This window comes from Anser anser (assembly GCF_964211835.1).
Source record: "Anser anser genome assembly, chromosome: 7".
Classification (NCBI taxonomy): domain Eukaryota; kingdom Metazoa; phylum Chordata; class Aves; order Anseriformes; family Anatidae; genus Anser; species Anser anser.
The window spans coordinates 4430586-4445878 of NC_139727.1; the positions used below are offsets into that span (position 1 = coordinate 4430586).

Consider the following 15293-nt stretch of genomic DNA (forward strand, 5'->3'; position numbering starts at 1 on the left):
TAGGCATTTATCTTCCTCCATTAGTAGGAATGCCAAAGGCAGAGGAGGAAGGGATGGAATCCCAAATGAGCTCCCCATGCAAGCCTCTTGCTGAGAAGAGCAGTGCCAAGTTTCTCATCTGGTCTGTATTACATGGCAGGTTATGGTTTTGTTGCTTCCCTGGATACACCATCACTGGAATTCAGCTTACAGGACTCATCCCCCAGAATTTGCTCCCTTTCCCATTTTTAGTAAGTTGTTTTTTTCCTCCGGAAGTCTGCCAACTGGCTTGCTCTTGGTTTGTTGGTTTTCCTCTGGAATGTAAATATGATTTACTGACACACTGCATAAACAATAGTCCAAGTCAGCTGTTTCTGTAAATTTCTGATGTTAGATTTCAATGTGCTATTCCAGATCAGTATATGGCAAGCAGACATATCATTCCCTTAAGAAGTATTTTATTTCAGAACTTGAGACCACCACAGCAAGCATAGCTTTATACCTAAAACACTCTATATTTGCTTTCTGTCTTCTAGCTTCAGACTTAAGTATCTCCTCTTTCTCTTCCCCAGTGCTACCAGCTAACTAGAAACTAAAGATATGCCTAGAGCTAAATGCAAACAGAATCGTGACATCTGTAGTTCAGACTAATCTTTGCTTTAGATATTAGCTGTCTCAACTAAGCAATTTCAACAAATCTCAGACATTGGCTACTTTCCTAATCTACGGATTTTTACAAATGCTAAATGAGATTCAATCTACACAAAACATGGTTTAAAAACAGGTGCACTTAAAGCTGATGAAGAAATCCTCAGATGTGATCATTCCTGTTAAAAACAAAAAATCAAAATGGTATCCTGACAGCTCACCGGAACAACAAACATTGTATACAAAGATGAATAGTCTTAGTCAAATAGTCGCTGTCTACTCTTCACATGAGTGAAGTGGGCATAATGACAGGGGATTTCACAGGTGCTCAATCTGTGTTTGTTACTAAGAAGCCAATTTCTAGCATCCAGTCCCTTTGAAAAGCACAGCTGCAGCATCCAGGAAAACTATGCTTGCGAGAGGTTATATTGCTTTAAAGCTTCAACCGCATTCTCTCCTAGTGTAATAAAATAGCTGAGCTCACAGCACGCAATTTATTGTTGTGATTGAAGCAAGTTTGTAAGTTCTTGATTAAACTGGCTTAGTTCAGAGATAAAAGGCTGGCTACTCCTGCTGCTCAGAGGACAACAAGTACTACAACAAGCATCTGGAAAGAGTCCAGTGCCCCTAAGCTGATACACTCAGCTACATCTACCCACATAGATAACAAAGATAAGGGAGATACAGTAGGCAGCAAGGAAAAGGAACAGAATTTTAAATAAACAAAGAAACCTGAGTAGCTGAATTATACCTAAAGGAAATGAGATCACCATTTGCTCCAGATTCTAACCACAAAAAACTGACAAGTAATCAAGAGTCATTAAAGAACAAGAACTTTTTATGAATCACATTTGACTTAAAAATCAACTACTCTGGAAATTCCTGGGACTCAGACGAGCTGTATTTTAAGAGAATACAATTAAAGAAAGAACTGTATTTCTTTTTATTTTTAAAACTTTATGGTGATAACATAACATTTAACATCTATTGGTGTACATTTAAAACCTATTGGTTTACTCAGTCATACCTGTGATTATCTGAAGAGCTAGAAGTAAGCTGATTTTAAAAATGAACTTGGCTGATAAAATGTTTTACTGGAAAGTATTCAAGCTTTTGAAGCCGGAGCTAGAATATCTGAAAACAACCTAAAATATTCCTTAACCTTGTAAAATACTTTATCGCTGCCTTGAAAACCTTTCTGCCGTAATCCAAAACCAAAACAACTACTGTAACCCAATACTGTTTAGTTTTGAAGCACCACTCTGATACACAAAGCAGATGTAAAAATAGCTACGTTCTTTATATCCCTATATGCACAGCTAGAGCTACTTAATTCAGTGACAAGCTATTTTCTTTCAAAGGAAACTATTACCATTACAGACATGACAAGTCCCATTAAAATGATCTATAGGTGCTTTCTTGGCTTTTGCGTTCTTAACCACAAACTAAATACTGAACGTAAGGTTTAACCCTGCTCTTTTATACGACATGACAGAGGTTCAGGTACATGACTTCTCATATGCAAATTTAGACCTCTCCATTCCTGATGCACCATGAGTAGAGAGGACTTGCAAATGATTTTTCATGGGAAGCTGTGCTGGCAAGCCAGATAATTACTAGACAGAGGAGTAACTCTGATATTACTTATACGTGATATAAACCAGAACGTGCTCCTCACGAACACCAGACTTAGGCTGATAGAAAGCCTCAGGCATATCCGAGCCCTGATTCTGAAAGTGCCTTGAACAGGAGACTGCTCCCCCTGCACTGAACCCCAGTAGCTTTAGAGGAGCTTGGAGAAGCATCTGCTCACAGTGCTAGGACTTCAGGATTAGGGCAGGTATCTAAGCACTGCCATAATTCTAAGCATGTGAAGATTCCGATTAGGATAGTGGGTGTCCCTGACAGAGAAAATCAGTGTGGAGTATCAGGGTAGCACTAGAAGGGCATTTTTTCCTTATAGAATGGCACTTCTATGGTCTTTGTACTAACATTTACACAGTTATTTAAACTCTGAGTTCAATCCTTTTGGTGTTTACTGATGGACTACCAGTAACCATGTGTGGCAGATGGTATTTTGCCCTAGATTTAATATTTTGTTATCAACAGCTGTGAAAAAGAACACTGGAACTAATAATACCTCCAGTCCAGCAACTCCCACAAAACAATGCAAACCTCATAATCTTTCAGCTAACCACTTTAAGATAAGAAAAATCTATTTCTTTAGAAGGGTCAGTGTCCTCATCTAGATGGAATGAAAAGTTATCTCTTCTAAATTTGCTAAGTCAGGCTGGCAGACTAGTCTGAAACATTCAAGCTACTTCAACAATAAATTAAAAGAATCAGCAAGATTTTTATCAGCAATTGAAATCTAAATCACAGAATCATAGTATAGCAGGAATTGTCTGACTATGCGTCTGATCCTACTGGCCCTTCACGGTTGGATCCACTGCATCTGAACTATTGGAGAGTAGTGTACAAATGCAAGGTATTTAGATTTGGATCAAATGAGCAGCTCATAACTGGCACATGCAATTTCTTCACTCTGTGCTATAATCCAGTTACAGACAAAAGAAATCTATAAACACTTATTATCAACAGCCTTGACTGCATAAATGACAGAATGACTTAAAACTTTGTAAATAGCTTTTTTCTTGTTCAGATGCTGTCTTTATTCAGGAGAGTAAATTGCCTACTACAAGATCAACCCTGACATATCTTGTAGCTCCCCTACCACCCTGAAAGGAAGTTGTTGTGAGCTGGGAGTCGGCCTCTTCTCGCAGATAACTAGTGAAAGGACTAGAGGGAATGCCCTCAAGTTGCACCAGGGGAGGTTTAGGTTGGAAATTAGGAGACATTTCTTCTCAGAAAGAGCAGTCAGGCATTGGAACGGGTTACCCAGGGAGCTGGTGGCATCACCGTCCCTGGGGGTGTTTAAGGAAAGGTTGGACGTGGTGCTTAGGGACATGGTTTAGTGGGTGACATTGGTGTTAGGGGGGTGGTTGGACCAGATGATCTTGGAGGTCTCTTCCAACCCTAATGATTCTATGATCCTGCCCACATCTCTCCTAAATTCAGATAACAGATCAAAGTGATGAAACCACAGATATGAAAAAGGAAAAAAGAACTAGACAGTGGAAAGCCAAAAGCAGCTGGCAAAGTATAATCATGCTTACAGGTCTGTACAACAATTTCTCTCTTAAGTCACATGGCTTGTCATCTATTGATATTTACTGTGCATATAAGTTCCATTGAGAGACTTTCAGAAGGCATTTCATTTTGCTAACTGTTTTTTCCCAAACAAGTTCAATTTTGAGTGAAAGACCTTCCTTTTCCTCTGGCCTGTCACAATCTTGATCAGGAGAGATATCATGGCTTGTAACAGGGCCCTTCTAAATTCATGAAACATGGAGTAATGCACAAATTTTGACCCTGAAGCTACCAAAAGTTCTTTGGTAGCAGAACTGGCCCTGTTCCACCCCTCCACTCACTTGGTCTATGCATTTCGTATTTGTGCAGGCAGGTCCAGCAATGAGGTCTTGCCAGAACTGCCAGGCTACAGGTTTTCCATGGCTTCTGCCTGTAGGCAGGGCACATGACAAATCCAAGGATTTATTTGAGTTGCAATCTCACCTCAGATCTTGTTGTACCAGCCAACAGCCAGGTAGCTCAGTGAACTTAGGCACTGGAAATTATCTGACCCATTTCTGCTTCCCTAAGAGTCACTTAGTACTTATGGAGATCATGCAACCTTGTTTGTTTTGAGATTGCCTGCAGTACCAAGGCAAACTCATTTACAGCAAGTTTGGATATCTCTGCTAAACTGTATTTTGAGTTCAATCCCTTTACTATCATATGTTCACCTACCTAGGCGCAAATATTCAAGCCAAAGGAATTAGATGACACGAAAGAGGCAATGCAAACCCAACAGACTGTTTCTGATCAGTAACTTACCAGTCTTATTGAAACAAAGAAACACCACAGACCAGGCCACTTGCCATTAAGGATAAAGTAACACAGTATTTCAGTAAAAACCTAAGTTTGTGAGGAAGGGTAGAAAAAGGGAATTTTGATTCTTGCCATGTCTTTTGCCACAGTGAAAACAACAAAAGTTTCTGTCTCTTTGACCTGGGAAACAAGAATGAATCTTTGTGTTTTAAGAAAAAGAAGATGAACAGGTGACATTACTCTGCTTGGTCAGAAGTTCAGGGGAAAGGTCATTACTCACTTCTACAGCACTCCTTGGGGAGCAAGTGTGAAAGAGGAAATCCTGATGCTCCTGTTGACTCCTTTTCCAGAAAGTTTGAGGAAGCTGCCAAGGCCTGGCACCTCTTCCTTGGGAGGGGTGGAGGAGGAAGAAGAGGAGCTGTTCAGACCCGGAGGAGCCCTCCTCTTCCTGGCAGCTTGTCCCTTCCCTTCCCCCATGATGAACCAAAGCATGACCCATTTCTTCACTTATTATATAAGGCTTGTGTATTAATTTTTTTTAAGTGAATAACAGTTACAGAGTGATTTTAAAATCTACATTATTTCTCCTGGAATTTATTCCGTAGAATAAGTTTAGTCTACAGCCGCTCCTCTAGAGTGAAGAATGTGCAACAGAGATCCTACCTTCATATTATCTGCCCTATTTCTTAAAGGATCAGTTTGTGATATTCACTCTCCACAGAGAGAGTGAGGAAAAATTACCCTTCTGAGATGCAGAAAGATTTGTTCCTTACCTATGTTCACTTTGACTTCCAACTTGATCTGTTTCTCTAGACGTGGTTCCTTCCATCCAGTGAATGTGAATTCAGCATGCTTTCAGCAGAGGTGAGGACTGTTCTGACATGAGCCCGAAGAGCTGATAACAAAGAGGTATGGAGAATGTAAGCACCTAGTACCTGAATAAATGAATGCTTATACCACAGACTCAACTGAAAGAAAGCGGGGGAGAAGAAAGCTACACCGTTCTCTTACCAGTGAAGTTACATGCCAAACACATAAAGGTGGCCTCCTTAAGCTGTGAATAGTCCAGCTATGAAAAACATTCTGAGGGAAATTCACATCAATCCCTGCTCCAAAGCGGTCCCTGAAGAAACTGCTTTTTATCTGCCACACAGCCCACGGAGACCTGCCTCAGCTTAGTCACCTGCAGTACCTGAAGCCAAATACCACGGCTGTGCCCATTTTGTTTTTCACTACATCGCTATGAGGTCACAGCATAATGAGAAAACGCACTGGCTGGGCACAGAGAAGGCTGTTTTTTGGGGCATGCATTTTTTGAACATCTGACAGCTGACATTGCCAATTCCATCTTACAAAATGGCTGTGCTTCAAGTATTTCTTTGGAAGAGAGAAACCACTCTGGTGAAACCACGACAGGTTTCTGAGGAGCAGGGACAGCGAAGCTCCCAGCACACAAGGCTGTGGCCACCCCAGTGCCCCCGGCAGCAGCTGAGCCTGGCCTCAGGTAGGGCCTCCATGAGGTGCCGGCAAATCCTGCCTTCGGCCGCCCTTAACCCATATAATCCCCTTCATGGCTAGGGTCCTAGGGCTTCTTTCACTGTGGATAACCCCACAAAAATCTGAATAAAACACACCATGCTCGTTAATGTCTCCAGGGGTGTTTCAACACTAGCTGTTCTTCTCACGGCCGCCACTCACGTTTCTCTTTTGTTCTTAAACCCCTCGTAAAAACTGCCGGAGGCCACGGGGAGGCCAAAGGCAGCCTCCCTGCCCCACGTGTACCTCACCCCGGCTGCCGCTGCCCCCCGAAACCGAAAACCCCCGCCCTGAGTCACCCCGCGGCGAGGTGAGCCCGGGGGGCGGCCCGGCCCGGGGCGGGCGGAGAGCGACGGCGGCACCGCCCCGGCCGGGCCTTTATAGCGCCCGCCCCGGGCTGCTGCCGCCACAGCTCCGGCCGTACTGCGCCCGGCCTCCTGCCCAGCTCCTGGGCTGGTAAGTATCGCTCCGCGCCGCCTCGGCGCGGAGAAGCCATCGCTGCTCGCGGTGGGGGGACGGGACAGAGTGGTGCTGCCCCGGGGTAGCGAGGGGAAAGGCCGCTCCTGCACGCCGCGCTGTACTGGCGTGGTTTTCAGCAGAAATCGGCTCGCTGAGGGTTGGGCCTGAGAAAATAATTAATTAGGGGGCTGAATGATTCGCATAGCTGCTAAACGCGTTTAAAAGTAGCTGTCTTAATGTGAATTGTGCTGAAGGGAAAGTCCGTCTGCAGAAACGTGAGCTGCATCTGAACAGTGTGTGTCTCCAGATGTCTGAGGCATGGTTTGCGTTCTTGCATTCTAAAATCTGCTTATAAAGCAGAGGGTGTATCTGCATTAGTAGTTTGCTTGGGATCTTGTCTGTGTTTTTTAAATGAATGCACTGATCCTCTCCCATGCTTCTGTTTGTGCCCCAGTTTGGCCTGTACTTGTGCTTCAGTGGTTTGAATTAACCTGGAAGATGCACTCAGATGCCAGTGGGCACTCAGTTTGGGGATGAAATGACAACTAGTGCAACCTGAAAACCTCAGGAGCAGAAAGAATATGGGGCACCAAGTCTAGTCTGCAAAACCTGTTAATATAGCTAGAAGCAAAATTCCTGTGGAGTCTCCTAATGATTCCTTACAGTTCTTTCAGTGTTTTTTGAACTGAGGGTGCTTCCTTCCAAAAAAAAAAGTATAAAAAAAATCCCATGACTTGCACTGTATTTTTTAAAATAAATGACTACTTTGTAGCTCCTTCCTGCATCACTTTTCCAAACTAGTCTTTTTAACAGTCACTTAGAAAGACTGATATATGAGCTTGGTGACAAGAAGTAACTGCCTGTAAGAAGTCAAGGCAGAACACATTCTAAGCCTCTCTAATACTTAAGTGAGGTAACTGCAAGACCAGACTTGCAAGAGTTTGTGGTGGGCAGAGGCACTCAGGGAGGCAGGCAGGGTTATGCAAGTGCCCGGCATCAACAAGATGCAGCTGACAGTGATGGTGGTACTGAAAACATGAGCTTTCCCTTCCAGGTCTTAGATGGAGGTACTGAAAATGCAAGCTTTCCCTTCCAGGTTTTAAATAGGGATGTTCAGTGCTCTTATGAGTCTTGCTACAAGGTAGTAATGATCAGTTAAATAGGTACAAACTGCTGGACTGTGACTAAATCAATCTGCCACTTTCCGACTGCTAGTCTATGCTGCAGTAACTAAGAGTATGGATTTTTCCTATTGCCCTGTCTCAATCATTTGAATGTCACAATCTGGTTATATTTCTAAATGTACAAAAAAGCTTCAAGTAATGAAACAATAACCTTTTATTGAATTTATGGCAATAATATGCAGATCTTCCACAGTAAGGCAATTTGTAATTCTTATCAATTGTATTCTGACTTACACTGAAACCAAGTAAGACAACAGAAAGCTGACACTGCAAGCTACAACATGCTACTAAGTTTTTTCCTTTTCAGAATCAAAACAAAAGAAGAGGAACAAAGTGAGAAGCTAACTAACGCCATGAAGCTATTTATCTTCCTCTCAGTAACCCTTGGCACTCTTGTCACGGGACTAGATTCTGTAAGTTTTGAAATAAATGAGGGGGGTTGTAGTTGGAACCACTTCTGTTTCTTTGATTATACTTGTGCTTTGGACAGGGTACTAGGATTTCAACTGGAATTTTCCTTTCTGCTGCCTTTGCATGTACACGTACATTTGCTGCACATATACCTCCAAGAAACATTTTTGAATCCTTTGGTTTTCTTCTGATTTTGTTCTACCTTAAGGTATCTTCTAGAGCACAAATAGTGAAGACACCATGCAATGACCAAGAAATCTAGCTTTTATATCTTCTCAATGCAATTTAGATCTGGACATCAAGTACCAAGACTTTGATAGCCTTTCATGCAGATGGATATTAGACCTTAAGTAAATTTCCACCTTACCCTACTTGAGTGCAAAGCTTAAAAAAAAAGTCAACAGACTTGAAGTTGGAGTATTTTTGACTCACAACTTATGTGACAGTTCATATCTATTAGTAGAGCCATTACCTGATATTATGGAACTATATTGCTACTGTGACACTTTAGCTCAGACAAGCCCACATGACCTTTGTGAAAAGACTAGTTTTATCTCTTTATCCATGGGAGTAAATATCCAGCCTGAAAAGTGGAGGCAGGACCTAGAGTACAGGGCAAGAATCTATTGTGTAAATCTACTGGCTGTTATCCCATGGCACAAACATGAAGCACCAAGGTCACTAAAAGGACAGGTAGCTGGAGGATATTCCATCTTTGTACTGCTTAGGAACTGAGAGGTGGGGAGGGAGAAACCTGATTCCACGGGGACCCTTGAGAGCTGCTCAGGTCCTCACAGCAGAAATAACTCACAATGTTGACCTCCAGTGATGGACTGGGTTGGTAGAGTTTTTCAGACTGTTTGTTTTGTTGTTTTTTTCCTTTTTTGGTATGGCATCTTCTTGTCTGCTTTGCTAAAATGAAGTTCCACTTCTCATTTGCATGCAGACTCTGTAGAGCAAGTTGAGCTGGTAACTATGAGCAAAAAAACTTTAAAGTGTTGGGGAAAGCATGCAATAGGGAACACAGTTTAGGCCTGTAACGGGTAACAGAACCACATAAGTTTCCTTAAATATCTCTTTTCCTCCCTGTAGGCTTATGGCAAGCAGCACTACAGACCATCACATAAACACAGGGGTAAGTATCTGCCTGTTAACTTAAAAAGAGCTTGTTAACCTTGATAGAGACTTTTAATGACACTTAAACAAAACTTTGTTTGCAACTACACTTCACTTTACTTCACCAATCAAATGTTTTGCCTTTAATTAGTGATGACTTCTACTTGCAGAATGTCACTGTCTGAATGGAGGAACATGCATTACCTATTACCTCTTTAGCCGAATAAATCGTTGCCTGTGCCCAGAAGGATATGGTGGGCTTCACTGTGAAATAGGTAGAGTATCAATCTTCCTTGATAATAACTGAAGTAATTGGAGAGATGGGCACTTGATAAATATGAAGTGCTAAGTGAAAACAGTACCTATAAAACATGACTGGATATCCTGCAGCACCTTATACTAATAGATTATTTGAGGAGAAATGGCTAAATATTGGAGCAAAACTGGGATCTCAAGTTCTCTTGTCCCTGCTTCCTCACAAATGTTCCTGATTTCCTCATCCATGTTTTAGTTTGTAAAATTAAGTGAACTTGCTTGGGAGTGTCCAGAAGAGGAAAAGATTATATTCTGAAGTGCACTGAAATTGTTAAAAAAGCAGTATGCATGCTTTAAAGCATAAGATACTTGATGTGCAAAATTCAAATAGAAAACATTAAATAAGAACATATAATCAGTCATCTGTTTTCACTTGTAATGCATGCTTATCATAAAAATGATTCAGACACTATTGTATCTGTTCTGAGATACAAATAAAGTGTTTTTTTTCCTCAGATGATGACAGTATATGCTATGCTGGAAATGGGGAGAACTACAGAGGAACAGCAACTGAACGAGACTGTTTACTATGGGATCTTCCTTCAGTAATCAAGAGAGGTGCTTACCATGCTGACATGAAGAATGCTCTGCAGCTTGGACTGGGCAAACACAACTACTGCAGGTAAGATGATACATCCGTCTTCCTGTGATGGCATTCCTAGAAATGTCTTGAAGGATGGTACATGTTTAAAGGAATAACAGCTATGACAAAAGCTACCAATTCTGTGTTCAAACAGTTAATCACTTTCTCTGGCATATCTTGCAACAGAACACCTATGGCTTTTCCAGGACTGTTACAAATCTAAGATAACAATTTTCTAAACTGTGTTCATGAAAAATATACTTCCTGTATCTTCCAGAAACCCAAATGGAAGGAGCAGGCCCTGGTGTTACACCCGGAGGGGATTCTCCCTTCAAGAAACACCCTGCAACATAGATAAGTGTGGTAAGTAACACTACTTTCAAGACAACTGTTTCTAGCAGAGTAGATGCTTGTCTGTCATGTGAACATCAGAATGAAATCCAGATCGAATGATATCTTCCTCACAGAGCGCACATGTGGTCAAAGAAGCATCAGCAAGTACTTCAAGATCGTTGGTGGAAGCCAGGCTGAGGTTGAGTCTCAGCCTTGGATAGCTGGCATCTTCCAAAACATCAAGGGCGTCGATCGCTTTCTGTGTGGTGGCAGCCTCATTGACCCTTGCTGGGTGCTTACAGCAGCACACTGCTTTTATGATCCGTAAGTGTGTACAGTTCTGCATCCTTCCATTTGCAGCTTTCTTCAGCTGACTTTTTTCCCCCTCACTAAGCAAAGATGAAAATCTACTAGTTAGCTTGTTCTTTTAATTTGGCAGAACAAGAAGAGCAGCCATAAACATCATGCCTTTGGAAGCTCAATTTCAGCAGACTGAGCTAACAGATTGCAAACATTGTGATGGATTATGCAATTCAAACAAATTTACCTTAACTTGGTTCCAAGACTTCATTCTACCTTAGCTGTTCACAAAACCTAACAGTTGTACTGAAAAGTGATGAGCTGCTGAACAACTCAATTAGGGTGTCTCTTTTCCTGTGGAAAGCTGATCCTCCTTATGTTCTGCTGGGGAGTCTGATTGCTGATGCCTGGCATTAGTAGCAGTTAGCCAGACATGCATTTTGCAGTGCCTGGACATCTGGCTTATTCACTCTAAATAGTGAATCAGGAGTCCTTTTAGTGTGCTGGATCAACTTTCACAGCTGAGTCAACTTTGCTTTTTCTTGTCAGCACTAAAGAAAACATGAAACAGAACTGGGACTCGATTTAAATTGTTGACCTCTGTCAGAAACCAGTAGCCTTCATGGATCTTCTTACTTTCACTCAGGTCAAAAAGAAAACCAAGTACACCTGTATACAAAGTCTTCCTTGGAAAGTCCATACTGAATGTTACTGATGAAAACGAACAAGTGTTCATGGTGGATGAAATCATCTCTCACCCTGACTTCACAGATGAAACTGGTGGCAATGAGAATGACATTGGTAAGTGTCATCTTAATATGAGCCTTTAAAACACTGAGGATAGCTGGAGGCTATGTAATTACAGTGTATGTCGAGTATAAAAAGTAGAACCAGAGAAGAGATGAACAGGAACAGGAGCCAGGTGCTTCTGAGAACTAGGCCTGAAAGAACACTTTCATAAACCCTTCTGGTGAGTAGTGCAGTATAAACTGCCCTCTTTTGAGTGTGGTGACTGATGCCACCCTCTAGAGACAGTCAGTAAACTGGTATTTTTATGTAGTTGAAGATAAATCAGTGAGGAGATATCCTCTGAAAGGTTATCACACCCTATCCTTTCAGGAAAGTAGTTCAAGTTGGAATGTTTACCAGTTTCAATATTGGAAAATTAATTTTGTCACTAAATTACTATAGCCATTCTAAAAGCAATGAGAGGACATATAGTAACCAGAATCCCCATATTCTGTACAGGATACTTCTAACTTCTAGTTTCAAGGAATGTGAAGGGAACTTGCTTTACAAGTTCAAATGTATTTTCTCTGACTTTTCTTAGCTTTGGTAAGAATACGAACAGCTTCTGGACAGTGTGCAGTAGAATCCAAGTATGTCAGAACAGTTTGCTTGCCGGAGAGGAACCTTAACCTATACGACAATACCCGGTGTGAAATAGCTGGCTATGGAAAACAGGATTTTTGTAAGTGAATAACTTCCTTTTCTAAAGTTTTGCTTAAACTGTATGGAAGCAGGTTATTTTCTATACCATAATCCCCAAAAGACTGGGAGAGAAAAAAGCATTGCTGCTATTCCATATATTCTATGTGCTTATGAGGTTCTTCTTGCTATAACTTTCTCTAGAATTTTTGTTAAGTTTTTCTAGTTGCCAATAGTATTTATCTGATTTTTCTCACACTTGTCAACAATGCCCAGTAAGCCAAGATGTAAAAAATAGCAATTTTTTTCAATCCTTATGTAGTGAGAACTAAAAGACAAAGCTGTGCTAGATTAAGTGAGGATAGCATCTATGGAGAATTTTGTCCAAAAAAAGATCAACTTTTTCTAAAAAAAAAAAGCTTCATAGCAGTTGGAATGCTTTTCCTTCTCTTAAAAGCTTACATAGTCACTAACAGTAAAAGTAAAATAATGCCATATAAGCTGGAAGTAAGAGCCTCAAATCAGAATTGGAATGGTTAGGGTGGTGTTGGCTTTCTCGTTTCATTGCTTTAATGAGTACCAGAAACAGTTTAGCTTGCTTGTTTTTTCCTCTTAGAGGGTGAAAATAGTTAAAGACTTTTATTTACTATCCAGATGATATTTACTATGCCCAAAGACTGATGTCAGCCAGTGTTAACTTAATATCACAGAAGAAATGCACAACTGAATACTACGACAGTATCAGAGTTACTGACAACATGGTCTGTGCTGGAGACTCCATGTGGGCAACTGATGCATGCAAGGTAAAACTAGGTTTTGTTTGCTTGTTTCAAAACACTTTATATGCATGTATACCATCCGGATCAAATGGTAGCATCTTCTCATTCTAAGATCCAGGAGAGTCTCTCTTTCTATAGAGGCTCCCCGGTACAGCTAGTGGAGTTGACCCTGTACTGTGACCGAACACAGGGAAGCAGGTGGGGATCTAGTTAGGTGTTAACCTCTCTAGACCAGCCTTTGGAGGAGCAGCAGCTGCAGTGTCTTAGCCATTGCTGCTCCTCAGAACTTTATTTACAACCTGTTCCAGCAATGGCCAGTAGATATGTACATCAGAGGAATGCAGCAGCTGTGCCAGTCTCAGCCTGTACTTTTCTAACTTGAACTATAGTTTTGTGGAGGGACAAAAGGTAGATTACAGGAGGATGATGAGCCATTAGACAGATTCCTCAAAACTGGATTTGTTTGGCTGCACCTTGCTAGGCAGTAAGGGTGTGCCATGTGTGCCACTAAATAAACAGGGGTTACCCTTAGGTGTACAAGTACCTTGTGTGTAGGGGGATGATTAATTCTGTGATAAAGAATTGGATGTGCTGACTTTGATCTTATATAACTAGCCTAACAGCTGTCATTATGACTTCCATAAGTGCTGTGTCCACAATAATTGTCTGTGCAAGCTAGGGGTGACCAGAGAACTTGTTACCATACAGACTGTGCTATAGCTGCAGCAGATGCTGAGCATTCTGTTCCACCTATACAGTGTTCTCAAAAATCAGAACTAGCTCATGGGTATTGACTGCTTCTTCCATTTCAGAAGAACAGCACTAACAGGTTGCCTGTTATAAAGGCTCTATCTGTAGAAAACAGCTCAATTTACTCTTTCCCTTGTCAGGGAGATTCTGGCGGCCCCATGGTCTGTGAGCACGATGGCAGGATGACGCTTTACGGGATTGTCAGCTGGGGAGATGGCTGTGCAAAGAAAAACAAGCCAGGTGTTTACACCAGAGTTACTAAATACCTTAACTGGATTGACTCCAATATGAATGCAGTGTTCACCAAAAGTCGTTCTTTCGCTGAACCCAAGTGATCTTTTTTCTACATCTGGACTGAAATGAACAGGATTAAGTCTGTGCTGATGCCAGGACCCAGAAGTACTGACTGTCATAAGAGTCTTTACTTTTAACTGCTCCTGTGATGTGCTAGTAACATCAGTTTCTGGTGCAGAAAGACAGTTAGTATTAACTCAGTACTATGAATTACCAAGAACCACTCTATGGGAAGCTAAAGTATTTAACATTTAAATGAGTATTCCCATGCACAGTACTATGCATATCAAGTTATCTGTCCACTTAATTTATGGACTGGCATTTGGTCTGGTAGTATTGGTCAAGCTTTAACTCAGTTTATTTGTGTGCATTTCGTACACGGCTTCAGTCTAAAATCTTTCCCCATCACCCTGAGCAGTGCTGAGTCAGAGACCTAATGTGTGAACAGCAGTACTGAGAGGGTGACCATGCTTTGCATCAGAATATGCAAGAAATTGTATCACCACTACTTATCACTTAATGTATGAAGAAGGACCAAAGTCAACTCAGGCTGAAGCAACAGGCGGTATACAAGGCTCACTTCTGTAAACTTAACACTAAAATCTTCAGATAACAACTGCAGCTGTGTTGGAAGAAGAGAACTTTGACAACATGACTGGACTTCTTCTTCTACCTTCTATGTCCCTTTAGAAATCTGGCTAAGCTCCCTCTTTCCATGTATGTACACAACACTGAGAAGATATATGGATTCAGTACTCACTGAGTGCTACAGGTTTCAAAAGTCAGCAAATTATTTCCATTCACTTTACTGATAGGATATGGAAATTACTTCCTTCTCCTAAGACTTATGCTGGTTTTATTTTAAAACTTGTTTTTGTTTTATAGACTGAATTATTCATATGAGGGCTGGAACCTCCTGTTTTATTTAATTATTTTTATTATGTTTTAACTTATTTGTATTATATATGTAAATCAATAAAACTATTATTCTTATGGGGCTGTTCTTTCTCTCTTGGAAAGGCTAGGATTTCAAAACAGGACTGCTCTTAGTATTCTAACCCTAATCCCTGTCTCTCTACATAGATCTCTGAACTTCCTCTTTACTAAACCATTTCACACAAAAATTGACTGCCTTGAACTCTGAGCTACAGTACTAAAAGACAACCTGTAAATGAGTAAGTCAAGCAGCATAGGCTGAAAAATATGACCCAATATCTGTATTGTAGGTGG

General features: G+C 41.2%; 1 protein-coding gene across 1 annotated transcript; it reads left to right on the forward strand.

The window, feature by feature from the left end:
- The first annotated feature begins 6424 nt into the window (after nt 1-6424).
- Nucleotides 6425-15056, forward strand: PLAU (plasminogen activator, urokinase). Its single transcript, XM_083845219.1, has 11 exons — nt 6425-6567; nt 8062-8167; nt 9258-9300; nt 9452-9556; nt 10053-10218; nt 10457-10542; nt 10647-10836; nt 11459-11613; nt 12143-12283; nt 12895-13043; nt 13910-15056. The coding sequence occupies exons 2-11, from the start codon at nt 8108-8110 to the stop codon at nt 14102-14104; spliced, it is 1290 nt and encodes a 429-aa protein (XP_083701345.1). The 5' UTR covers nt 6425-6567; nt 8062-8107; the 3' UTR covers nt 14105-15056.
- Nucleotides 15057-15293: the final 237 nt, after the last annotated feature.